This window comes from Ambystoma mexicanum, chromosome 9 (assembly GCF_040938575.1).
Source record: "Ambystoma mexicanum isolate Mex_15411 chromosome 9, UKY_AmexF1_1, whole genome shotgun sequence".
NCBI classification, from domain to species: Eukaryota; Metazoa; Chordata; class Amphibia; order Caudata; family Ambystomatidae; genus Ambystoma; species Ambystoma mexicanum.
In genome coordinates, this window is record NC_090931.1 from 134,695,131 (window position 1) to 134,721,858 (window position 26,728).

At 49.4% G+C, this 26,728-nt stretch overlaps 1 protein-coding gene across 1 annotated transcript in view; it reads right to left on the minus strand.

Annotated features, from left to right (window-relative positions):
• ALG9 (ALG9 alpha-1,2-mannosyltransferase) overlaps positions 1-26,728 on the minus strand; it is a 944,483-nt gene that overhangs the window by 639,718 nt on the left and 278,037 nt on the right. The window contains exons 9-10 of the mRNA XM_069614305.1: positions 9,312-9,434; positions 7,650-7,804 (exon numbers count right to left, since the gene is read on the minus strand). Of these exons, the coding sequence (XP_069470406.1) occupies positions 7,650-7,804; positions 9,312-9,434 (278 nt within the window). The remainder of the gene's footprint in view (positions 1-7,649; positions 7,805-9,311; positions 9,435-26,728) is intronic.

The window sequence follows — 26,728 nt, forward strand, 5'->3', positions numbered from 1 at the left end:
CTTGCCCACTGCCGGTAGACTCTCCGGAACAGTCCGAGCCGCCGCCACCCTCCTCTGTAGAGCCATATGGAACGGCAATACCGGGTCAGTTGGTGGACCTTGGTCGTGATATCCGTAAGGTCATCCTGAAGAAAATCCCCTGGGGGAGCAGACCATCCCAAGTACTCGGTGACCCTATACATAAGGCGCCGGTATGAGGAGTCGGCATGAGTGCCAGGCTCAGGCCTACAAAACTCCACCTTCGAAGAGGTGTCCAGCCCACTGGCATCGTGCAGCGACTGCCGCAGGTCCTCAATCTGGCTATGGCCCGAGAGAATCTCGTCTGGCACCGTATCAGGAACCATGCCATCAGAGCCCTCATCCAACTCCGAAATAAACTCAAGATGGCGGTAAGAAGGCACAGAATGTGGAACAAAGTCATTGCTTGACCTTGGCCAGAGCCTTTCTAGAGGGTTCCACCGAGCCCCGGGGTACCCCCGTCGAAACAGTCTCGAAAGGCGTCGAGTGAATTGGCGTGGACTCTGAACACGGCGCCGACAGCATCAATGGCGTCGACACAGGCCTCGAGGCCGGAGCCCCGAGCGTGTCCCTCGACAGCCTGCGCGCCAATGGCATGGATGACTTCTTCGGAGGCGGGGCCTCGAAAGAGTCCGTCGACGACCTCGGTGCCACCGGCGTCGACGTCTTCCTCGAAGACACCACAGGTGCACACGGTCTCGAGCGCGTCGAGGACCGGGCATGACGAGAACGATTCCCCTTGTCCGAGTGGGACCTCTCCCGCGAATCGTGCCGACGACCCGAAGGCGTGCGAGCAGTGTCTCACGACTGACTCCACTCAGAGGCGCGGATGGACAAGTGCCCTGCGATTCGAGAATCGCTAACATTTTCTTCCCGAAGGAAACCCATTCCTCAGGAGTCGCATGCTTGGCGGGATAAGCGACCCGCCGACGGGCGGAGTCCTTGAATGAGGACGGGGAAGGCGACCGATGACAGCGCTTCCGGGAGTGCCTCGAAGAGGCAGAGGAGTGGCGGGACCGACTCCGGGACCGAGACCCACTGGACTTCCGACGATGATGCAGAGAGTCGCCCCTCAAATCGTCCGTCGAAAGCCCCGCAGACCCCGACTTCCATGGCTTGGACACCTTACTTACCGACAACTTCCTCTTGCGCTCCCGCAAGGCTTTGGACGTGAGCGACTGGCAGTCGACACAGTCATGCGTGTCATGGGCCTCCCCGAGGCACCAGAGGCAGGCGTTGTGCGAGTCCGTGACCGACATCTTGGACCCACAGTCCCCGCACTTCTTAAAGCCTGGACGCGGGGTGGAAGACGAGGTAGACGAAGAATATACTTCACAATACGAACAGGTTCGAAGAACCGAGAAAGAACGGAAACTCCAAAGAGTCGAGGCGCTCCGAGATCTCCAAAGAGAACACGTTCGCAGAAAAAAAACGGAACTGAGGCTACGGGCGTCGTGCGTCCTACTTCTAACATCCAGTGACGGTGTCCCTTTGGAGGAGGTCTTCGAGAGCGGCGTATCGATGTCATCGACGCAGGACGCAGACGATTTTCCGAAACAGCACAGCTGTGGTGATTACATGTCATATATATGTAATACGTCATAGGACCCAATCCCCTCGAACAGTTCTTTTCATACGGTAGTTAGGCGGATGACTTTCCACACCTGGATCTCCCTCCTTTGGGTTCGGACCCCTTTTCAGGTACCAGGCTCACTCCTTAAGGTTAACTCCAGTGAAAACAATGTGCATGGGACTTAGATTTCGTCCCTCCCTTCTTGTTAGCATCCCTCCGCCGGGTTCACTCCTGTCAACACAATGTTCATGGGACTTCAGATTTCATCCCCTCTTGTTAGCGTCCCTCTGCCGGGTTCACTCTTGCCAACCTTTTCAACACACTGTTTGTGCACTCTTTTTACCATGTGGGATTCGTTTCCCAATCATCGGCCGGTCAAAGACTTTCGACTGTATGCAGGATTTGACAAGACCCCCGTATGACCACTTTGACCCCCTTCCATCTTTTCCTAAGGCCTTCTGGTTACTGTAGTTCAACAGCAGGGTAATCACCTAGCATTTCACAAGTGAACACCCACATGGTGTTTGATTGTTATGCTGGCTTTCCCCTTTCCTTATATCAATAGTTCTTTATTCATTCAAAGTTCAATTAGACACTTGTTACTTTCGTTCAACACAATTTGGTTTCTTTATCGACTCTCCCCTCGACTCACCGGCTGTGATGAACTGCTTCGCTTTCTTGTCTGTAAAGTCAAGGCCAGTACCATTGGGCCATGTGTCTCTCCTCGGCTTGGCTGTCAGCGGAGGAGGCGCCCGGGTACCGTTGACATCTGCTGCAACACATGCTGGCTATTGTTCGCGGTTTTACAATTCCTTCTCTTGAGGCTTCACGGGTCTCTGTCGATAAGGGCAGGGTCACTTCTCCCCTTGGTATCCTCTCGACTTGCGCAGTCTTTCTCCTTCTCTTGAACTGCCATGCTAAGTTAGCCCTCATGTCGTGCGGTCTGCCTTGCTCATAGTGTGTTGTCCTGCTCTACCTTTTATCCCTGAGGGGAAGGGAAAGGGTCGTCAGGCATGTGTGATTCTGATCAATTGCCTGACTTTGGCTGACCCTTGTATTGGGACACATCAGCTAAACAGCTCTGGTGTTAGTCGTTGTGTATCGTATTGTGCGAAATTGTTTGTGTCAGAAAAGAGGGGAGGGGGCGTGTTTTGGAATATCCTACATGGTAGGATGGGTAAAAGGTGTTTAGCGGATGCCGCATCTCACCTGCCGGTGTCCCACTCCTACCTCCCCAAGGTCCCCCCATCCAGGTGATCCTCCCGCACTGGTCCACCCACAGGAACTGGATCCAAAAGCGATGGCCGTGTCCTGGCCACCTGGATGACAGATCCCCGGGGACTAGACAGGGAGACACCTTCAGGTTTCTCACAGAAGTCACCTTACCAAATGGATGATTGCAAATAAACAAACAATACAATTCACATTTTATTAGAAAGGGGTCTGCTTCATCAGTTAAATAGGGAAAGAATGAATCATTTTCAGGTGTCTTTTCTTTTGGATAAGGGCCTGGCACACCTTGGACCGAAATAAATACGCTGCATTTTGAAGCAACGTAGGAGCATGGCCAAAATAGTTGAACACTGAACAGAAGAAGAGAAACTTTGCTTAAAATCACATTTATTGAGAAACTGGAAACAGTAAAGCCAATCGATTTACTCATAATGCAGACTTCAACCACTGGCACCGGTCCTCACCTGCCGGGGAAAGGACAATGAGGCGAGGTAGCTCCATCATCACATTCATATATTAATCATGTTAATTATCTCTGAGCTAGTCGAAAATACTTGTGGTTGCCCCTCACTTTCCATTACGTACCTTTCCTGGCTAGTATGGCACCGCACCATGTGTGGCGTTAGGACCAAATCACATGCAGAAAACTCACGTACTTGGCAGTCAATATTGATACATTACACTTTTATAAAATAAATAACATCCTTGGAGGAAACATTATGCATAATTTAGATATTTACATTCTTGACATAATAGATTTTTCAAACACAAAATGCATACGAAAAGTCTTAAGTAGCCTTGAGTTATGAATGACACATGGGCAACTAAAAGTGGGCAAACTGTGGAGAGATGATAGTGGGCACCACTTATTCTATCTAATTACGTAGTACTTATTTTCAGATTCACAAAGTATTGTATCGGGGCATACCACGGAGGCATAGGCACCAAGGTATGACAAGTTCCAAAAAGAGAACTAGGAAGACTTCCTAATTTGTGGTGAGCTCAGTGTGCTCTTCTGAAAAATCTGCACATATGTTCTATTGGCTGTTTATGCTACTTCGCAACAAAGTTACAAAAACGACTTTCGATCTCTTTTTGTCGACGAGGAGCGTGAACACTCCTTTGAGAGGTCTACAGCCTCCGTTACGGGGGCTGTGTAGTCACTGTCCTCGTCACACTCGGCGGCGGCGGCAGCGGGCGAGGAGTCAGGCCTAGACATGGCGTAGGCCACCCACCTTTTGACCCTGCGGTCCTTTTTTGGGCTTTAGTAATTTACATGCCGCACAGCCGTCCTCCTGGTGATCGAGGGGTAAGCAACGGTTGCACCGTTTGTGCTTATCCTTCCAGGTATATTTACCCTTGCAAAGCGGGCAAAACCTAAATGGCGTCCTCTCCATAGCTGAGGGTAATAGGTGTGACTACGACCTCGAAAGAGAGGGAGGGGAAAGAGAAAGGCATTCTTAAAGAAAAGACCACAAAGCCCCACTCTCCCTAGTGTCTATGGCTGGTGAGGCCAGGCCACGTGTTCGGCAGCGCCGAAGGATCTCCTCCGCTCGTCCTTCCATCGAAGATCTTGCTCGGCGGGAAAACGGCTCTGCGTCGAGGGAGGGATGTACGTTATTGATATTAATAACAAACGACCAAAGGTCGAAGAAACTATTTGGCAATGTCTCTCGAGGAGCTCCGCATAAAGGCGACCAGTAGCTGGGCGGAAAAAAACAATCTGAGGGACCTCGACGCATGAGGGATTGTGGGTACAACGCACGTCACTATAGGGATAGTGTTACAGACACGCCTTGTCGACGTCCCCTTTTCGACTACGAAAAACAAAATGCAATACTCCGCAGTGACCACTGGATGTCGGACCTATGCACAGCATGTGATTCTAAGCAGATTAACAAACATCAGAAACACATGATACAAGACAGTGTATTCCTGAGAAACAAGACTGCAGTCACGGACTAGTCCTCACCAAAGATGGCCGCTCAGCGTTACTATAACCACGTACTGCGCCATACGCACAGTGCTTTGTATCCGTTCTTCCCCGGTTACCTGCTGCTGCGCCTTGCAGTTCCTCTTTGTTTTCTCTCGCTGTTCGGATTGCCTTTGTTCTAGTTTCTTAGCTGGGAAATCCTACCTTCCTATACGGCCTCTCCCACCTGTGTCCTTCGTTTCTCCACTTTCTCTGCGTTTCACCCGGCATTCCGGCGCAGGCTTGTACCAGCGCTCTCTTGGCAGGTATGGTCTCTCGTTTCCCGGGCGTGAGCCGCCTCTCTAACTTTCCGTTTCCAACTCGGCTTAATGTTAATCACTGCCTCTTTCTGACTATCCTTTCTGTCACTCTGGTGGTTCCCTCTGTATTTCTGCTTGCCTCGCTTGCCTCGCTGACTGTCTTTGTCTTTCTTTCCCTTTCTCTGAGTATTCTAATTCATTGTCTTCGGATGGGAGCTTACTTCTCTGACCTTCCAATCCGTCCCTTCCATCTTGCTACGACTGGTCCTTATATTGCTCTGCTGGGATTTGGTCGTCTTTATGAACATTCAGACCCCAACCCAACACTTATATTATCTGGATCCAGCACAATCCTCCAAAGGAAGTTACTATCAGGGAGAAGAAGAAGATGGACTTCCATATTTTGAGCTTTAAGGACTTCATCTTCAGTCTTCATTTTCTATGGACTTGTGTCATCAATAGAGGACTCTTCAAGCACGGTTTTTTGGTGCAAGGAAGCTTTTACCCTATTTGCACAATAAGGAAGAGAAGAAGACCAAGAAGACCAAGGAAGTCAAGAAGACCAGGCGAAAGGAAACATCAGAGACCCGAGATAGCTCATCGGAAGAAGGAGGTGAGGAGGGGTCTCGGGAGGGTACACCTGACCTAGCCAGGCACAACACTTTTGTAAAAAACAGTTCGATATTCAATCTATTCAAAAAGCAATGTGCATAGCCAGATATTTGTCATGGCAATGCGAGGCTACGCATTTCGGAAATAATTCCGTCATCAAGGCAAAGAGTCATATATCTTGAATTCAGTTTATAATACCATGTCCCAATGTGGCACAATGAAAGATAAAACACGATGGAACAAGCACAGGTTGTGCATAAGAAATAAAAACATCAACGGTGCAGTCGCAAGACACTGGATTGAAAAATCCCATAACATTAGCCAAATAAGATTCCAAATAGTGGAGACCATTATCAAACATACACATGAAAATGTGCATCTCAGACTAGACCAGCGTGAAACCTACTTGATTGACCTCCAAGATGCTATGTCCTCAGATGAATCAATGAAGAAATTAACTCAATGTGTTACATTTGATCAGAAAATGCCCAATACAGACTGAGCTTTTACACTGCCCCCCACAAGATGTTTACACCCACGCTTGCTCCCTTGTGCCAGCTTGCAAGCCTTCGTGGGTCACCTTGTAGGCACCTACACTGAGGCACAGAATAGAGCTACCCTGTGTTTTTACCTATTTAAAGATTTTGGTCCCAATCAAGACCGCAGTCACTTGTCCAACACGGCAACCCGCGCGATCAACTATGTACACACAACTGCATATTTGCCATGTTATACCAACCTCAGAATGTTGGCATTTATTTAGCATTACCTTTCATGCGAACACTCCAACCACAAGATGGCTGGCATCTTGTGCGTCCATTTCCATGGAGCCATGGGACGCGACACGTGTCGCCTAGCAACGCCAGTCATCATTCCCATTTAGAGTCCTTTCCTTAGCGACTCGCGAGATCCGCAGTAATCTGCATGCCATAACGCAACATTTGTCCAGGCGACAGGATGGGGGGATACTTTCTATAATTCTTCCAACATATATATGAGAATAGGGCAATCCAATTTCCTTATACACTTACCTTTTACCTGAAAGGTACAGGATCACTTACAGGTGGAGAATCCATCGCCATGAAGTTCCAGGTAAATACAATTTCAGTTTAGCTGACTCTGGCATTGATGTTACTGCGCCCAGTCCCTCCCCCGATTTTTCCTAATACAGCTCCATTAGTTCCATTATTTCCTACACAGATTCCTTTTTTAGGAAGCTACCAGGTAAACATTATTCCATTTTGTGGCACAGTTTGTTACTTGCAGTGGGAATATGTTTCTCTACATTTCCTGACCTGCCCTTATTTTGCTTTTTGAATTTCTCCATCCCTGTTCGGTTTGCGGACTAAACTACCCTATTGTTATGTACTTATACATATTGACATCAATGTTCCTTTATCTCCTTGTGTGGAAATCACTGCTTGTATTTAGTAATGATCACGGGCATTTTGGGATCTGGTGGGAATGGTATCAAACTGAATTCAAGATATATGGTGCTTTCCGAAATGCATTGGCTCACATTGCCATGACAAATATCTGGATATGCATTCTGCTTTTTGAATAGATTAAATATCTGGAACTATTTTTTACAAAAGTGATCGAAAGTCGTTTTTGTAATTTTGTTGCGAAGTAGCATAAACAACTAAAAGACGGCGCCACATCCACCAGGCTCACTTCCATGCATACCAATCATCGTCAAAGAGTTGACCACCTGTTGCAAAAACACATGTGTAACTTAAAGGTCAGGTTGCTAAACAGATGAGCAGCAGATGCAACATTACATCCTTTCAAGGGTGATAATACCTACAACTGTGGTATGGAGGTTAACATCTGTATCATTTGAATACCATGGGACATAGAAAACAGATCCTAAAATGTGATGACCCAGGCAAGAGTGGAACTAAGATTCTCCCAGGTAAACTGCTTCATCACACACACCAGCTGGACACAGTATTGAGTATTTGAGCAGATAAAGACATACCTGTAGGGCAGACAGCCCCACGGCCCCACACAGACAGATAAGGGGGTATATGGGGAACAGGAATCGCTCTTCCTTGTGCGGTCGGGTAAAGAAAATCAACATCCAGATATACATCGGCGCCAATGTTAGCCAGAAAGGACGGCCCAAATTCTGAACTTAAAGATGTAAAGAGAGACGAAGACTTAAAAAAAGGTTGGACAAGGAGAAAACATAGGCCCAACATACTAGTTTACAGCAACTCCAGACTAAAGATTATACAAAACAGTTAAATATTAGAAGTAGTTACTTATTACAATTTTATTTTTAATCAGTTTTATTACGTTTTAACAAATATAAGTTAAAAAAAAACAGCAAAAAAAAAGCAACGTAAACAAGGAAATACAGAGCTTAATGAGAATATTGAATTTTCTTTTGTGCTTTGTCAAAGTACCATCAGAATTAAACATTTGGAAGGTTATATTTCGCTTGTGTGCATATGTTTTCGCTTGAATAAAAAAAGTAAAATTCCTAAAAGATCTACTGAAGATGAGACCCTTTAGAAAATATCAGCAATGTAACCAGGTCCTCCTCCACATGGGCCAGTTCTTGCAAATGTTCTCCCACGCACACTCGGACTAAGCACAGCTACACATTGGAACCATGACCTGTTTGTTGAGCAGATAAGCTCCAATCTGCCATTTTGTTCTCCTGTAAAGTGCACTCTGATTGACCCGAGGCCATTCCGGCAGGCATATTGACAAAACATAGAAACTATCCTAAGATCTACACGCAAACAAGCACACTCTAGAAAGGTGCTCGAGGGCCACGAGTGAACCCATTTACCCTCACGGTGTATACCGAGCTGAAGCCACCAACAGCACACCACCTCACTCACTCTCCTACTCCCTCTTCGGACTAACCCAACCCCGCCCCTTCTTGTTTATAGATCCGCCAGAGCGCCTTGGGACCAACTCCACTGGTAACGGTGCCCGATATGACAATGCATTACTTTGTGATCGAGGGGCAAGCAACGGTTACACAGTTTGTGCTTGTCCTTCCAGGTAAACTTGCCCTTGCAACGCGGGCAAAACCTAAAAGGGCGTCCTCTCCATAGCTGAGGGCATGAAATGTGATTATGACCTCGAAAGAGAGGGAGGGGAAAGAGAAAGGCATTCTCAGAGTGTTAACAAAGAAATGACCAACAACCCCACTCTCCCTACTGTGTTAGGCCGGCGAGGCCCGGCCACGTGTTCGGCAGCGCCGAAGGATCTCCTGCGCTCGTCCCCCCGTCGACGATCTTGCTTGGCAGAGAACAGCTTGGCAGCTACGTCGAGGGAGGGATCTATGTGTTATAGTTAATAATAATAAACAACCAAGGGTCGAGGAAATGATTTCCCAATGTCTCTCGAGGAGCTCCGCATAAAGGCGACCAATAACTGGGTGGAAAAAAACAATCTGAGGGACCTCGACGCGTGAGGGGTTGTGGGTGCACGTCACTATAGGGATAGTGTTACAGACACGCCTCGTTGACGTCGCCTTTTCGACTACGAAAAACAAAATGCAATGCTCCGCAGTGACCACTGGATGTCGGACTATGCACAGCATGTGATTCTAAGCAGATTAACAAGCATCAGAAATAGTGTTTACAGTTTCAATTTCTTTACATTATTAAAACCAACTTACCACTGAACCTCTGCAGAAGACACTCCATGAGAGACGCTAGCGGCAGGGCGCATAGCGCCAACACAAACACCACATTAAAGTTCAGGAATCCATTCACAAAATAGAAAGGCCATGGCTCCGTCCCTAGTAGAGGGGAGTAAGAAAAAAATCCCAGGCTTTTACACTGCCATTTTGCTATTAACATAACAAAACAAATGTTTCTCCTGCACACATCTACACAGTATTTTTGTAAAATACAAAGAAAATAATGGGTTGGTGATCTTCGGTTTGTAAAACCCACCAACACGTGGGCCATAGGACATTTCCAATAATTTGACAATGCGCTATTAAAGTCCTGTTTTGCAAAATCTCATACTTAGCTTCTATTGTAAAGAGACATTATCCCATTTCAGAGGTTAGCAAAGATGTGGACAGAAGCTTTTACATTGGAGGGGGACGGCAGACTCACCGTTCAGAAACTAAACATGGTTGGAGCGATCGAAATGCACTTGCACAGCACCTTAGATGTATAGTTGGTGTCCATTTACTTTCCTGTGGGCTAAGCAACAGAACAATGAAATGAGCCATTCAACTCTCCTAAGTCAGACACATGAAAGAGTTCTGCAGAATTGATGGGGTAGCAAGTGACACGTCTGGTGAAGCTCAGAAGGAATCCAGCTGAATGGTTACACCGCCAGAATAATATAGCCCTTGGATGGAGGGGGTAATGACCCAAACCCAAGTTATGGCCAGATGCTTTGTATCGAGCCAAAAGTTGGGGAAGGATCATTATCCCAATCAATAAGGACTCCTCATGAGGTACAGAAGGGTTTTAGCACATAGTGGAAGCAGCACTACATGCTTTGGAGATCTGGTGATGAAGTAAAAAAGTGACTAATAGTGAGTGAAGTAAATCGACAAACTGCTTTAGTAAATTAAATGCGGTTTTAATTGGTAGTGTTTAAATAGCAAGGTTGTCTTCATAAGTTGTATTTTAATTGCAAACTTAGTTAAACTGGAGTGGGTGTAACATGAGCATGAATTGGGCATGATGGTTTATCTATAAGACAGGGAAAGCATATTTCCATGTATTAGCTTAGTCTCTGGTGTGTTAAATAGAACAAAAGCCCTCCAGAAAGGAAAAAAAACCTTACCTGGAAATTGCATTGTGCTTTCCCGGTCTACTTTTGAAGTGAGAATGTTCAGTATATAGTCAATACTAGTAGATATTGGCTGTGCTCTGAACATTCCGATTGGTTGAGAGAAGGTCAATAACAATCTTCATGTGCTAGTAATCATTAATAAATAGTGCTCTACTAAAAGTACACTTTGGAATCCTATCCAGCTGAGAAGAAGCAGTATCACGCCATATGAATACATACAACAGAACATATCAGTGGCTTTTATAAACTAGAATTCCGCACAGGGATTGTGTGCTAGTGAGGAAAATTGGTCATGAACTACCAGAAGCTGTGTAGAAGGATGGGAGTCTACATGACAAAGCCACCATGGAGAAGCAGGCAGTGAAACAGATTTGTGAGGGCCAGGGAAGGTTGTGTGGTCCTGTCGCACATCTCCTTTGGAATATCAGGAACTGTGAACAACAGATGTGCAGAGGGGAATGTTGCCCACTATGGAACAGCAGGAGTGGTTCAGAAAGGCGTTATAACAGAGTTGGAGAATGGCTGAGCTTCCCAGTCACAAATCAACTCCAAAATAGAGGAGTACCAGTCCCAGGACAGTAGAGACTAGAGAATGACCGAATTGCTGACACATCTATGCCTTGCAAATCAAGGGACTGTGAACAAATGTTGAGTCTTCCCATCAAATACTGGATTACCTCCGGGAAGACTTACTTCTTGGGTTCCAAGTGCATTATGCAAGGGCCCCACTGTTCAGGGTCGCCTCCATATAAACACCTACAATAACAACATGTGACAATCTCACCTGCACAGAGTAGCTCTGATTCTTCCTTCACTGATTTATCACTTCTACGAATCGTGGGGCACAAAATGACTGAATGCTTCCTTTAAAGAGCTTCACTTTTACCAGTAAAATAGTCGCTCAGAAAGGGACAATTCATGACAGAAAATAATCTGCACCTATTTTAATTTGATTTGTGAGGAAGTAGTGCCTACAAACTTGAGAGATCAATTTATGCACCTGAACAGGTGCCGCCTCTTAAATGAGACCAGAAAAATATCTCCAACACAAATGTCCATGCCAATAATATAGGCAGAGCAATATCAACATGTAGACACATACTTCACTGACCGGACTACCATTCTGAGGGGTGTTCCTCTCATGTGCTGCACTCTGGGATAAGTGAAGTGTAACAAGCCAAGCTTGCTAATGAGGAGCTGGGTCCTCTCACGCAAGATAAATGCCCTTAATGGTAGGTGCCCAGATGATTCCATGGCCACCTTTACATTTGAGGTCCATCAAGGAGAATCTTTCATCGACTACTGTTTCATAGAGTTGGAATACTGGAACATGGCTGAGAGATTTAAAGTGGATTTCAGGGTCGAAAGTGAACATGACCCCCCCTGTACCTTGAGCTGTACCAGCTAACATTAGCCAGGAATGGGATGGAGTTGAGTTTGGCGCCATTCGTGATCACACCTGGGATGGTAGGTCAATCAGGCAGTCTTTGGTCAACTTTGAAGTGTTGCACCCTGCCCTCCATAAAGCAATTTGCCTGACTTGAACGTCCTAATGGATGAGGCGTAACTACAAAGATTATGAATCTCGCCACAGCAAATGTGTAAATATATGTTCATACTCATCATTTGGCTAAAGCATCAAATCACAGGAAAACAAGACCAATACTACAGTATCAAACTGTACGTAGTTTGATAAGGAATGCAAGGGGAACAATATCTAACCCAGAATGTCAGGAAGGAAGGCTGGAGGGAGCAGGGGAATGGGGGAGAACAACTGCCTATGTGAAAGTAGCCATACAGCCATGTTGGGATTTGGTAGAGGAAAGAAAAGGGCGGGGATACAAGAACTAGAGCCTGGCAGGATTTAGCCATTGCCCCCAGATCTTGGATGTAAAATCGTCCTGATAATTGGTGACCTGATGTGTGAAGGACAATCCCCGCCCCCCCCCTCCCCCCGACTGGGAGTTAAGTCAACACAGAGGTCTTGGAGGACAACTTTTCATCTCTGTAAAGGCAAGGAGAATCAAGAGACGTTGTCTTGAAGAGGAGTACCCCAGGCCTTTGTTTATTTGATATTGAGATCAGGGCGAGTCTGAGGTCCCCCTTATTCTCTAGCAAAAGTTTCATTAGGGATAAATTATCTAACTGGATTCCAATTGATCTGTTCAAAAGAAAATCCCAAATTAGGATGGCAACACTTACAGCTGATGTAATGCCATCTCATCGTCAGGGTTAATTCCGGCATCTTGAAAGTTAGCTGAGATTGACCTCATATTTAAGGGACAGAAGCCAACCAGGAAAATACATGCCAGCACACATGCCGGAAATACCAGCACGACGGAAATAAGGCGTTATCACGAGAATGGATTTGCTGGAAACACTGACATAAAAAAAATAGTCCATGCCGGAGGCATCGGCACAGCGACCAGGTCGAAAACAGGCCCAGGTGGGGAAGAACAGGCCACAAGTGCACCCAATGCACCCTGGTGCACCCAATAAGCACAGCCAGTGCTCAAATGGACCACACCAGACACACTGACCAGCACAACCATGCTGCCACTTATAGTTGTAGCAATGGACCTGGAGGTGCTGCACGCTGGAGTGCAGCGGTATGAGCTGGAGCGCCATCAGTGGCAACAGAAGGACAGGCAGTGGAGGAGGATGAGATGGATTATGATGAGGAATAATGCCATGCAAGTGGCTACACAGAGGCATGCATGATTCCCAGCCCAAGGGCAACACCCTGGGCCCTGGCAGACAGCCGGATACACACCCTGTACAGTCTAAACAGGGAAACTATCCTTGAACTGGTGGAGCTCATCCAGGATGACATTGGGAGTATTATAGGCATCCGGACAGCCATACCACACCTGCTGAAGTTGCTGTTAGTCCTGCACTTCCTTGCCACAGGCACATTCCAGCACTCTGTGACTGAGCTGCATGGCAGATCATAACCTGCTTTCTACAGAGTGCTGGTGCAGGTCCTGGATGCCCTGCTGCGCCATGTGGCCCAGCACTTTGCTCTCCCACCCACCCACACACAGGTGAACACCACAAAGGCCCGCTTTCATGCACTTGCGGGCATGCCCAATGTGTTGGCAGCTTTCAACTGCACACATGTAGAGCTTGTGGCCCCCCACGCCACAGAAGAGGTGTACAGGAACCGCAAGCACTACCATTCACTCAACTTCCAGATGACCTTTAATGCAGAGTTCAACATCACTCACTGCTGTGCCCGCTTCCCAGGATCAACACACGATTCCATGGTCCTATGGAACAGCACCCTGTCAGCATATATGGCGCATTATGGGGGACTGAGGTCCTGGATGTTAGGTGAGTAAATGTACATCCACACACACATTGCTGCATGGGTCACAAGCCGGAGGGAGGGGGGTTACTTGGCACCGATACATGTCCCACAGCCACCAGGCAAATGCAGGACCATCAACGGCTTGCCTGGTTGATTGCCCATGACTCACATCAACAACAAAAGACATGAGTGGTACCACTGACAAGCCATACCATCTTGGGCATATATGGACATGCACATGCAATGCACTACAGGTACCAGAATGATGCATCACTGCCAATTCACCAAATCAACCATAACTGAACACCGTCCCACCTAGGCCCATGTAACACAAGCCCTGATGAGACATGGTGCATACATGCAAGCACCACGACTGTGTAGAATCCACAGTCACAGGCAACACCACTGTCGTGCACCATCACTCACACACGTAAAATGTCAAGTGAATGCCAATGCTCCTTACGCACTGCACAGTTTCCACTGGTGTGAACACATTGTGCTCTGTTGGCACTGCAATGTGAGTAGCACAGGGGTGGGATCTCAGTGGGACCAGAAGGGATACGGGCAACATGTCTACGCTGTGCCATGAATGGCTTCAGTGCATCCAAAGTGGTGATTGGCCTTCCAGGCTATCCATGCCTGTCAACCGTCACGTGTCGCACATGCAAGTCAATTACTGTCAAATCTGCATTGCCGGTGCCATGCACTGTGCACTGTTGCAACACTGGCAGGGGCAGGTCCACATCTAACCCAGAAATGTGGACATGCAAGCATCTGTCCTACCCCCAGCAACCTATCCCAGGTACCCAAACGCTACACACAGCACGTGTAGCATACATTTTCTCGATGCCTAAACCGGTTTGGGGGTGCACTCATGTAGAGGCCAGAGACGGTGGGGAAGGTAGCCCTGTCCTGTTCAATGTTGCACAATATATGCATCAGACGCAATATAACTCTGCCCCAGGATTTGGACATGCCACCACCAGAAGAGGAAGATCGAGAAGATGGGGAGGCAGCACCAGCCATGCACCGGCATGTGCGCATGGATGTCAGTGATAGCCGTGTGGCCCGTCAGGAAATAACTGGCAACTTCTTTAGACTCACCATCCACTGTGCACGACCCATGCCCATCACTACATGTGACACGCAAAACAAATAAATCAGCCCACACCAATAAGGAATGTCCAGTCATTGATGTACGTGCATATCTATCAGGTGGAACCATGTCTAATCTATGCCTTGCTATTGTTCATAGTCACTCCCTATGTTTTTTTTACATCGCAGGCCTTGCCTTGTGCCGGTGACCCGGACAGCCGCTGGGAGCGGGCCCTTGGGCTGCCCTGGTGGGAGCTTGCTGGTGTGGTGACAGAGAAGTGGGGGGGAGGAGGGGTGGTCTGATCCCTGGACACCCATGCAATCCAGGGCCACCTGAAGGGTGTGAGTGAGACTCGGCGACAGCAGAAATGCCCTTGTTCCCCTCTCGGACCCTCTGTGCTACAACCAGCAGGGCAGAGGTTATGCCGCCTAGGGCACAGGCACAGCGCCAGCTGCTATCCTGCCTGCATTCCTGCATCATACAGGACTCTTGTAGCTGCTGCCTGACAATGTCCGCCATCTCTTCGTCCCTGCCCTCGATTGTGCGGATGCGTGCATCCATATCACAGATGATTGCCATTGGAGGTGGTGGTGGGCTATGCAGGTCTGAGGGGCTGAAGCTTGGTCATAGTTCATGGGTGTTTATTAAACTGCAAAGGTAGGTTGGACAAACGTCTCATCTAAACCTAAATCTAAGATGGGAGCAAGCTTCGAACATCAAATGAAAGTTAAGGCAGTCCTAGTGGCGTTGTGTCAAAAATAAAAGGCCTATACTAAGAAAAACCTATTGCCAATCCTTACTCCAAATACAAAAAAGTGTGGGATAATGTTCTCAAGAAAGAAAAAAAGTGTTCACAAATAATAGACAGGATGCAGTACTTAAGGTCTCCCTTCCCCAAGTTTTCAGCATGTGAGGTTGCACACATTTATTTGTGGGTGCTGTGATGAACCAGGAATGAGACGCGGACACAGAGGGCTCATTGTGATTAATATAAAAACTTTTATAAAATAATAAAAGGGGTTGGAAAATGCCTTGCGGTGCCTAATCTAGGAAGTATTTCCCTACCTCAACTAAAAGGAAGGGTCTGTCCTGTGTCAAGATATCCAAAGCAAAAATGTACTGCGTCCGAAATCTCATCCTAGCCTCACATTCTAAAAGTAACTATAAGATGCCAAGTGTAATGTCTTTGGCTCGGAAAGTGCACAAATGTTCAAGTGCAACAAAAAGGTACAAATCCAACAAACGTTCCAGATGGATATTCTTAACAGTTCCAGGGAATGCCTCCCTTCCCCAGGTTTCTCTCCACCACAACAGAAGTTTAAAAGCATATCCAAGTTCTTTAAAGCTCAAGAGGAAAACACCCTCCTCTTGATATTGCAATCCACTCGGAGGGAAAGGACTCCTTTCCCCCCATGTCTTTTCCATATGAAAGCTGCATTTAGAAGTGTGCCCAATAGCCACGCTGTGAAAGCTGCATTTAGAAGTGCTACCAATAGCATCTGTGACAGTTGATTATAGAAGTGTATCCAATAGACACTCTGGATAGTTGCATTTAGAAGTTTGCCCAATAGCCTCTCTGGAAAATTGCATTTAGAAGTGTACCCAATAGCCTCTGCGAGAGTTACACTTAGAAGTGTGCCCAATAGCCTCTGATAAATTTCATTTAGAAATGTTCCCAATAGCCTCTGTATGGAAAATTGTACTTAGAAGTTCGCCCAGTAGCCTCTCTGTGGAAAATAGAATTTAGAATTTCGCCCAGTACCCTATTTGGGAAAGTTGCATTTAGAAGTCTGCACATTAAAAGAGCATATAACCCATCATACCACACCCCACGCTTACTCTCTCCTTTACATCACCACTCAACTAGAACACAGAGATACTACGACACCATTCGGTATAACTGTTCTCATACGAACATCTGCTGCTTACTCCACATCATTCTATGTAAACACTGCTGGTCTCACACCCCCAGCCAGGCGTTTTCCTCAGGCCTAACGCAGCCACATCCCTCCTGATCTCTCAACCACCACACCTACCGATAAGAAGCAGCTATAACACGTGTACCGCACGAGCTGCACACATATCCGGTGCACACACGCACCTTTTGACTCTCCCTACTCCCTCTACTGATCTGAACTTCGGTTCCCAAGGGCGTTCAACCTACCAGCGCCTTCAGATCATACCAATGGTATATAAGGCGCTATATAAGTGCAAAATAACATAACATAACATATTGAATGCAATTCACAATTAAGGCCATGAATAGTCCTTGGGATTCTTCTTTCAAAACAACACAATTTACGGGCAGGCCCCAGACTCGTAAAACACCTGGTATACTCTCCTGCCAGGACATTGTGTTTTACTGTTCATCAATGTTAATGACAAGGGAGCATGTGTCTTCCCCAAGTTCCTTTCTTTATCAGACTTCACAATGTTACTTGTTTTCAGTTCTCCTCAAGTACTGTGACTGTGAACATTACAACTAATTTGACTAGGAGCCTCTTAATGCCCCACTCTGGTCAATTAGTTCACTCTTTAAAATTTCTATTTTTCAGCCCTCCATCATGGGCTCACCGTTATCATTTTCTTTCTCTTTTCGCTGCTGCTCCCGTTCGGGTGCTCCTTGCTTCTTCGGAGGCTTTCCCCTGGATCCCCCTCCTCCCCAACAGCGGCACTGAGCGTCCTCAAGTTACACCACGGAACGAACCCTGACTCTGTTTTATGTTCCCGTCGCGTGTCTCCCGCTCTGGCAGCTCTGCTGGCTACCAGCGGCCAGTAGCCTGAGCAACCATTATAGAGCCTGCTAGTCAGCTTCTCTCCTCACTGGCGGTCTTCTCCGGTCACGGCCTTGAGTCCCTTCTGCTCCCGGTTCACCCGACTGGGTCGGAATGTCCTGGTCGACTTCCTCTCTCGACACTACCACCCCAGAATTCTCGAATTGCCATCTCGGGTTGGGATGCCGTCTTCTTTCGGTTTGCTGCACTGCTCGTCACACCTGCCTCTGGCTTTCGAGTCAGTGCTTGGTGGAGATCCCTGCCGGCTCTCAGCTGTTCCATTTTAAAACTCCTGCTTCCAGGAAGGGAGATGCTTGGATCCAATCAGCTTCCCCCAAACACTAGACTGCTCCTTTCGGTTCAGTCTCGTCATCTTAATTTGGGCAATCTTCTTTCTCGTCTCAGTCTTTGTCATTCTGTTTGCTACAGAACAAGGTAGGATATTGTCAGACGTTGTTGAAGGGGATTTTTACAGTATGCCATCAAGGCATGAGGAATGAAGGGGATATGTCTAAAAGCGGAAGGGGAATACCTTGTCTCATCGGAGATGCACGTCATTCCCCCTGAGGGTCGCCTCCCCTCATGTGATCCTCAATAGCCACCACCAGGTTAAGGATCGAGGACTGCCGTCCTCTGGCTACATAAGGGGAGGCTACCTCCGGGAAAGGAGTGATGACATCATCAGATTCATCACAGTTCTGTGACAAACCTTTGGTTGGTGTCACTTCTCCCCGAGGGGGAGCCCTTTTCCATGAGTCTAGAGAGGGAAGACTGCAACCCGACAGTCCTCCTAGGGGTGGTTTAATGTAGGAGGACCTCATGGGGAGGGACTTCAGCTCTAGGAATAAGTACGACCACCTGGGTTTTAATCGGCACCCCACCAGTAGCCCTAAGCTGCCAACACCCTTACCTCCTCCTTCCACCTCTCCTCTCAACACCCCTCTGCCTAGTAAGTACATGGGCTGTGGTAAACCTATGACTATGTCACCTACTGAGACAAGGACAATTATGGAAAACATGAAGATTACACTTGGGTCCAAGTACTGACCCAAGGAGGATGGTGGTGGTGGATTGGAGAGAGGGTGAGAGTGCAGAGCCCCAGCAATCGCCCCGACCACTGAGTAGAAGCAAAGTTGCGGATAGGAAGCAAAAGGGAGGCACGCAAGAACCTGACTGGTAATCCTCAGAGAGTGGAAAAGCTGCCGGAGGAGGGAAGGGAGAGGTCTGAGAGAGGACAACGCTGGCGGGAACAAGATGGGGATTATGTACGGGTCTGAGAGTGGAAAACCGCCAGCAGCAACAGCCACCAAACAGGAAAGCCAGAAGAACGGGATAGAGTAGGAGGAGCAAGCAAAGCCAGCAAGACTCCCACCCCAGTCCCAGAGAAGACCGGAGAGATACAGCGGATCCCAAACAGGTAACAGGAGACACGGGTACACCGGCAGGGGCATGGGTTTAGTAAAAGGGTGTCGGCTTTGCCCTTGGCTCAATCCCAGTGTTATGAGTATTGCATGTATGGTCGCAGACCCCAAAAGTCAAGAGAAAAAAGTGTATGCATCAGAGGAAATCTTCCTTGTGTCAGTGGTGAAGCTGTGACCACTGACCAACAGGGAAGAAGGGTCGAGGACACCTGTTACTGAACGGAGTAGTAAGTAGTAGTAGTATAAGGAACAAGTTACTTACCTGTAACTATTGTTCTCCAGCATGTGTCTGGCATGGATTCACATGCTCATGAATATTCCCCGTCAGGCTGGGAATCGACAGTAAAACGAAAAGTGTTTCACTTTCACTTACAAACCGACTTTCTCCTTTAAACCAATCACTGTCCTCTGGGTCATAGTGCCCCCATCCAAAGACAGTCCTCTACCCAAGTCCCTCCTCTAGCCGCCATCTTCAGATCTGGTAAGCAGTATGACCAAAAGAGCCGCAAAGGGGACGGCGGGAGGGTTCGCATGTGAATCCATGCCAGACCCATGCTGGAGAATAATGGTTACAGGTAAGTAACATGTTCCTTCTCCAGCATGGGGTTTGGCATGGATTCATATGCTCATGAATAACGCATACATAGCAGTACAACATTACACAACCACAGGAGGTGGCAAGGCTCAACAGAAGAAATTACTCTGATCTCTCTAACAGACTCACCTCAAGTGAAAAGGTTGCGTAGCACTGCTTGGCTGACCATGGACTCCTCCCTGGAATCCCTGTCGACGCAGTAGAACTTCGTGAAGGTGTGCATGGACCTCCAAGTAGCAGCCCTGCAGATGTCCAGCAAGGGCACACGAGACAAACGCTGTCGTCACAGCGATCGCTCTGGTGGAGTGGGCCCTCTGACGGCAGGGCAGCGGTCGGTTCGCCAACCGATGACAATGCATGATGCACCCGGAGAGCCAACTCGAAATGGTAGCCTGGGACAAGGCCTTCCCATGGATCACAGGACCAAAGTTCACGAACAGTTGTGAAATCTTCCAAAAACTCTTTGTGCGTGCCACGTAGAACTTCAAGGCACGAGCAACGTCCAGCAAGTGCAAGGCCCTTTCAGCCGCTGACAAAGGTTTTGGGAAAAAAACAGGTAACACCAAAGGCTTGTTGAGCTGGAATTCCAACAGAACCTTTGGCATGAAAAAGGGGTGCATCAGCAGCACCACCCCCGATTCGTGGAAAATCAGGTATGGTTGCTTGCAGGATAGGGCCTAGATCTCACCCACGCTCCTGGCAGAGGTGATGTCCACAAGGAAAACTGTTTTCCACTAGAGGAACTTGAGAGGGGCCCGATGCATAGGCGGGAAGGGGGCCCCCAGGAGCCTCGTCAGAATGAGATTGAGTTCCCACGCGGGGGCGAGAGCCTTAACCACCGGGAAAGATCAAAAAAAATCCTTAGAAGAACTAAATGACGAGTCAGTGAGACCACAGTGAAGATCTTGCTGGAGACCTGGTGTAGCGGGAGATAGCTGCCAGATGCACCTTGATAGAAGCATATGCCAAGCCGGCCTTGGCCAAGGAGAGCAAATATGGAATCATTTTAGCGGCCATGACCCATAGCGGGGTAAGCACTGAGTAGCGAAACGCTTCCACTTGTGACCATAGCACTTCAAAGTTGAAGACGCCCTGGCCTTAGCGAGGACCTCTCTGCAGCCCGCAGGCAACTCCTATCCACCAACCTCTAGGGCTGCAGGAGCCAAGCGCTGAGGTTCAGCGATCCTAGGTCGTGATGCGGAATTGCGCCCCCTTCTCTGATCAGGAACTACCGGCCACTTTACTGGGGACAACGCTGACAGACGGAGAAGGTCCGGATACCAAATCTGCCTCGGCGATGAGTATCATCTTGCTCGGACACCGTCTGAGTGCGTTGATGACTCGTAGCAGGAGAGGGAACGGAGGGAATGTGTACAGGAACAGTCCTTCCCACAGAACGTGTCCACCTGGCTCCTCGGCTGGTGGAATCTGCTGACAAACTTCTTGCATTTGGAGTTTGTCGACGTCGCAAACTGATCTATCTGGGGCCTGCCCCACTCTGCGAACAGGCAGTCCACCTGAACCAGACAGACAAAGCTCACACTCGTGGCAGGTGTGCAGTTTCCTACTGAGGGAGGAAACGGTGTCATTGACTCCCGCCAGGTGAATAGGGACGAGGAACATCCCCTGTCTGACGGCCTATCATCACAAATCCTGCGCCTCCTTGGAGAGTGCCGGGGATCGAGTGCCCCCTTGTTTCCTGATGTAAAACATGGTGGTGGTGTTGTCCATGAAGATCCTTACCACCTTGCCTTTCAGGGACAGGAGGAGTGAATTGAGGGCCCAGAACACTGCCCGTAGCTCCAGGATGTTGATATGAAGATCCTTCTCTAGCAACCACAGGCCTCCGGTGGGCAGACGTCTGGTGTGCGCTCCCTATCCCTCTAGGGAGGCATCCATGGTGACTGTCTCCTGGTATGGCAGGTTCTGGAATCCTATGCGTTGGTCGATGTTGGAGCGAATGCCCCACCATACTATCGCCCGCCGGAACTCGTCGTTGAGCGAAAGCTTGTATGTGAAGCTTACAGACACCTGTATCCATCGGGCGTCCAGGAATTCCTGGAGGGGTCACATCTGCAACCTGCAGAGCCGGGCGACATAGATGCAGGATGACATCATGCCCAGCGATGACTTGATGGCTCGCAGCGTGGCCGTCATCGACGACAGCCACTACACCTTCCCCAGAATGGCTGCCATCCTCTCCTCCAAGGGAGATGCCAGGCAAGACACCGCCTGGCACCCAAGAACAGCGTGTTCTGTGATGGCGTCAAGCAGGACTTTGGATAGTTCACAGAGAATCCCAGTTTCGTTAGTAGCTGGGCAGTCGTCTCCGTGTCCCCTTGGGGCAGCTCCTGTGAGCGGGCACGAATCAGCCAGTTATCCAGGTATGGGTATACGTGTATGCCCTGTAGGCACAGACGGGCCACCACTTGTGCCAGGCACTTCGTGAACACTCTGGGGGCCGACTTCAAGCTGGAAGGTAGGGCCTTCAAGTGGTATCAGGTAATATTATCCCCATATATATGGTCGCCGTATATAATATTGCCGGGAAAAGGTCATGGCGATATTATATGGGTGACCATATATATATATTGCGGGGGTGTCACCCGCATGTTCCATGCGATAATGTCCCCACAAAAAACTGCCATTTTTCAGCGATATTTTTGCATGGCAATATTTTTATGGGGACATTATTACACGGAACCCTTCAAGTGCTGTCCCTGCACTACAAAGCGCAGAAACGTTCAGTGTTTCATGTGAATGGGGATGTGGAAGTAGGCGTCCTCCAAGTCCAGCGAAGTCGGGAAGTCTCCTTTTTCAATGTTGGCCAAGCACATGTTGCAACGTGACCATCCAGATTTTTTGGGACTCGAGGTATTTGTTCAAACATCATAGGTCTAGAATGGGCTTTCAGCCCCCAGTCTTCTTTATGACCAAAAAGTATCTGGAATAGACTACGGAGCCCCGGAGACACTGGGGAACTAGCTCCATCACCCCTTTTTGCAGCATGGCCCACACCTCCTCTAGGAGCTGAGGGATGTGCTGCTCCTGACGGGCCACCAGAGGGATCTGCGGACACCTGCGCTGAAACTCAAGGTTATGTCCTTGTACGAGAGCATCCAGCACCCATCTGTCGGTGGTGATCTTATTCCACTCGCTGACAAACTTTGTCAGCCGGCCTCCGACTGGGGTGCGTTGGTGGGGGGCAGATGTCCTGGTCGGTTCAGGCTTGCTTCGGCGCCAGCGTCCTGCGGGCAACAGCCATGCTGTCCTCCACTACCGTAGGCCTGGGAACGGCCTCTAAGTTTCCCCGAGTCGTGGATCTGGAAGGCTGGGGGTACGATGAGAAACCTTTCAAAGACCTGCTCGACTTTCCTCTGGAGGAGCGAAAAGAAGAGCAGTGCTACTGGAGGGTGCCAAGGGAACGGACCGTCTCTGTATCCGCCTTGATGGCCTGTAGGGACTCATTGTCTACTTTCCCAAAAAGGTTATCTCCATCGAAAAGCATGTCCAGTACCTTCGCTTGGACCTCCTGGTGGACCTCCTGGTGGAAATTCGTGGCCTTCATCTAGCCTTGGCGACGAAGGCAGACACGTTCCCCATCTGCCGGAATCCAGTGTCGGCAACGTCCAACGCCACTGTGATGGCGTGATCCGACGCTACCTGCCCTTCCTGGAAGAGAGCAATTCCTCCATCTTATCATCGTTGGGGAGGAACTCGAAAATCAGACCCAGCTTGTACCACAGCTCCCTATCGTCAGTGTGTTGGCCGCCTTGATGGTGGATGCTGTGGTGTAAATCACCTTCCTTCCCATGGTGTCCATCTTCTTCCATTCGTATTCGGAGGGACTGAAGAGGAGGACGGGTTAGCTGAAAGCTTCCTTGCGGCTGCCAATACCACGGAATCTGGCGATGGTTGCGACCTCAACACTTGGGTGCGAATACTTCTTCTCCAGCCTATCCCGTTTGGCCGGAGCCATGCAAGGGTTCTTCGGGAGGGCTAGGCCCTCCTCCCACACGTTGTCCAGAAGGGGCACCACCATGATTGTCTTCCTCTTGGCCTCGCTCCTGCCTGGCAAAAGCTGGAAAAGCTTGGAGGCTATGGTGATCATGAAATAGAATGACCCCACCTCATCCGGTGGGGATGCCGTAGACTGCGGAGACCCGCCGCCCGTTGCGATGATATCCTTTACGCCGTCTGTCCTTGTGGCTATATCTGTCCCCATACCTGTGTCTGGGTCCGCTGGGGGAGAGGGGCCTGACGTGGTTGTGGTGGCTGCAATGGGAGCGTTGGATGAAGCTTCCTCTTCTGCACTTGCGGCTGATCGGGGGCCTGGAAGACCATTGAAACTGGGCCCCGTGGCATCCTCTTCTGGATCTCCAACACCAAGGTGTGGAGTGTCGACAGGATGTCCAGCGACACATCCCTCGGCTGAGCTGGTGTGAATGGAACACTAGGCCCCACACCACTGTCTCCGTCCTCCTCTTCCAGGCCCTCGTGGACCACTCGTAAGGACTCTAGGTCCTCGTCGTCCGTGAATTAAACTTCCATGGCTTAGGCCACGGCCTGGGACTGATCCGGGGCCACCTTGACTTCCCCCCCCCCCTTTTGTTTTTCCACCCTGAGAGGCTGGAACCGGGTTCTGAGATGGTGTTCCCTTTTCCAGCGTGCCAGCAAACTTTACCAATGTCACTGCAGCGGTTTCACACCTCGGGGGGCAGGGATACCTTCCGTGCTGCAGGGGCTACCTTCACAGGGCCAGCCCCCTTAGCAGTCATTAGAGCAGCCGCCACCAACTCTACCGTCGATGAAGCCTTATCCTGTGCCAATTGGGCCTTCTTGGGCCGGCCTTCTCCTCTGTTCACGGCTTCTGTCAATCAAGAATGTCAATCACGCCCTGTCCACCTTGGGATCCGCTTCCACTGCGAACCCGATGGACTCAGACTTGTGGGTCTTAGCCTTGTTTTGGTGCCTGACGGCACATGGAGAAGAGAGCATACAGGCTCTTTCAGAACAAACATAGAACCTTTTTCGGTCAAAAAACACAAAAGAATGCAAAAGTAGCTCGCAGAGCAAACTCCAGGATTCACAACACTGAAGCGTGTGGTAAAAATCTGAAGATGGCTGTCAGACGAGGGGTTTGGGGAGAGGACTCATTGTATGGGTGCAGCATGACCCAGAGGACAGAGATTGGTTTAACGGAGAAAGACAGTTTATAAACAAAAGTTAAACTGTTTTTTCTTTTACTGAGGATTCCCAGCCTGACAACAGTGAATATTCATGAGCATGTGAATCCATGCTGGAGAAGTCCTCTTTTTCGTGGCAGTACCTGCAGGAGAGTGAACCAGGTCTGCCTGAACCAAACCGTATAGGAACATGGGTCTGGGACCCACACCTGTGAGAAAGGCCATGGGAAGGGAGTCATTCCCCCTGGTGGTGTGAACTGTGAGAACAAAGCCAAGGAATGCCGGGAGAAGAGAGTCATTCTCCTGGGAGTTGAGCTTGCAAAGATCAAACCAGTGATCCAGGGGAAGGGAGTCATTCCCCCTGGGGTAAAGAAATAGTGAACTTTCTGATGAAGAGTGGTAAAGGATCAGCAATCCTTTGTTTGTGAAGTACTAAAACCAGGGGAACAGAGTCATTCCCCCTGGTGAGGAACTTGTAACCAGAACTGTGTCTTCCAGTCCAGGAGCAGGGAATAATTCTCCTGGACCAAGAAGATTGGCACAACCTTTAGTTCAGTTATAAGTGTAAGGGACAGAGAAAGGGAAGTTTTGATACTGGGTGGTGGATTCTAAGTTACAAAGACTTCCTGACAGATACATTAGCACTTTAGTTGAGGCAGGGAAACCCCTCATAGATATAGGGAAAGATATGTTCTCTCTTTAAGTGTTGTTCCTTCTACAATTCCACACTGTTTCGCCATCTGCACCAAATTTTGCATATTTACCTGTTAGAACTCTCCAGACATGGGGGGCGCTGTTGAGCAGCCTGAAAATGGCCGCTTAGCTGTGGAGCTCTGTGTGTCTGGGACTCGTCATCCGGCAGCATCAGCGGTTACAACTGCCTTTCCTACTTGCCACCAGCTTGGATTGTGCCCGACACTGCCCTGCTCGTCTCGCTGCTTTCTCGAGCCGAATCGGGCTCTGGGAGCCCCGCGGGAGTTCTTGGCCCTGCTGCCTGATACGCGCTGCAGCGTTTCCTGGAGGGCCGGTCTGGCCCGCCTGCGTGGAGGATCTCAGCCGTCTTTGCGGCAGCGCGGAGGGACTGGCGTCTGCGGCTGTTGACACTGCCGGGGGCATCCGTATGGGTGACCCCGGCTCCACCAATGTACTGCGGCCTTCCCCGCAACTGTCTCCGTAGATCCGGCGGCCCGGAGCGACACCTGGGCGTGTGCCTGCCCCTGCTTCGCTCCCTCACCTTGATATCCGAGGCGTCGCGGCTGCTCCACCTCCTGAGCGGCCGCTTGATCCAGCGAGCTCGCCGCTCGTGTCTGGAGACACCGGGCCGCTTCCTCGCGGGTGGCGGTTCGCACCCGCGACCAGGTGAGGAGTTGGGCTGGCCCTCCCTTGCTACTGCTGCTCTCTGCCCCGGAGTCTCCTCATACAGCCCACCCACGCCACATCACTGCCGGCTCAGCGGGCCCAACAGACCACGGGGGCCACTATCTGCTGTGGGCGCCCTGACGCCCCCGGCTGCACTGCACTGGACTAGGGGCCTCCACTGCCACGATTCATTCTGCCCCCGGGGACACGGCATCTCACGGCATTTTTTGGCGCGTGGTCCTGGGTGCCGTGCCTGCCTGGCGCATGTGTGCGGCCTCAGGCATTACAATTTGGCATCGCGGTGCTCTACATTGGCCATCCTACATACTCTCCTTAGCCTAAATTCACATGGTCACAGCCCTGCTGCGGCCTCCTCCGGCCCTCGCACCTCCCATGTTTCATACCCGGACTGCCTACACTTGCCGGCGTACCTCACACGTTGATTCAGTGGCCATCAGGATACCTGATCATCCTAAAAGGGCCCTAGCCCATCTCTACGTCCGCTAGACCACAATAGCCTGATACATCTGGAGA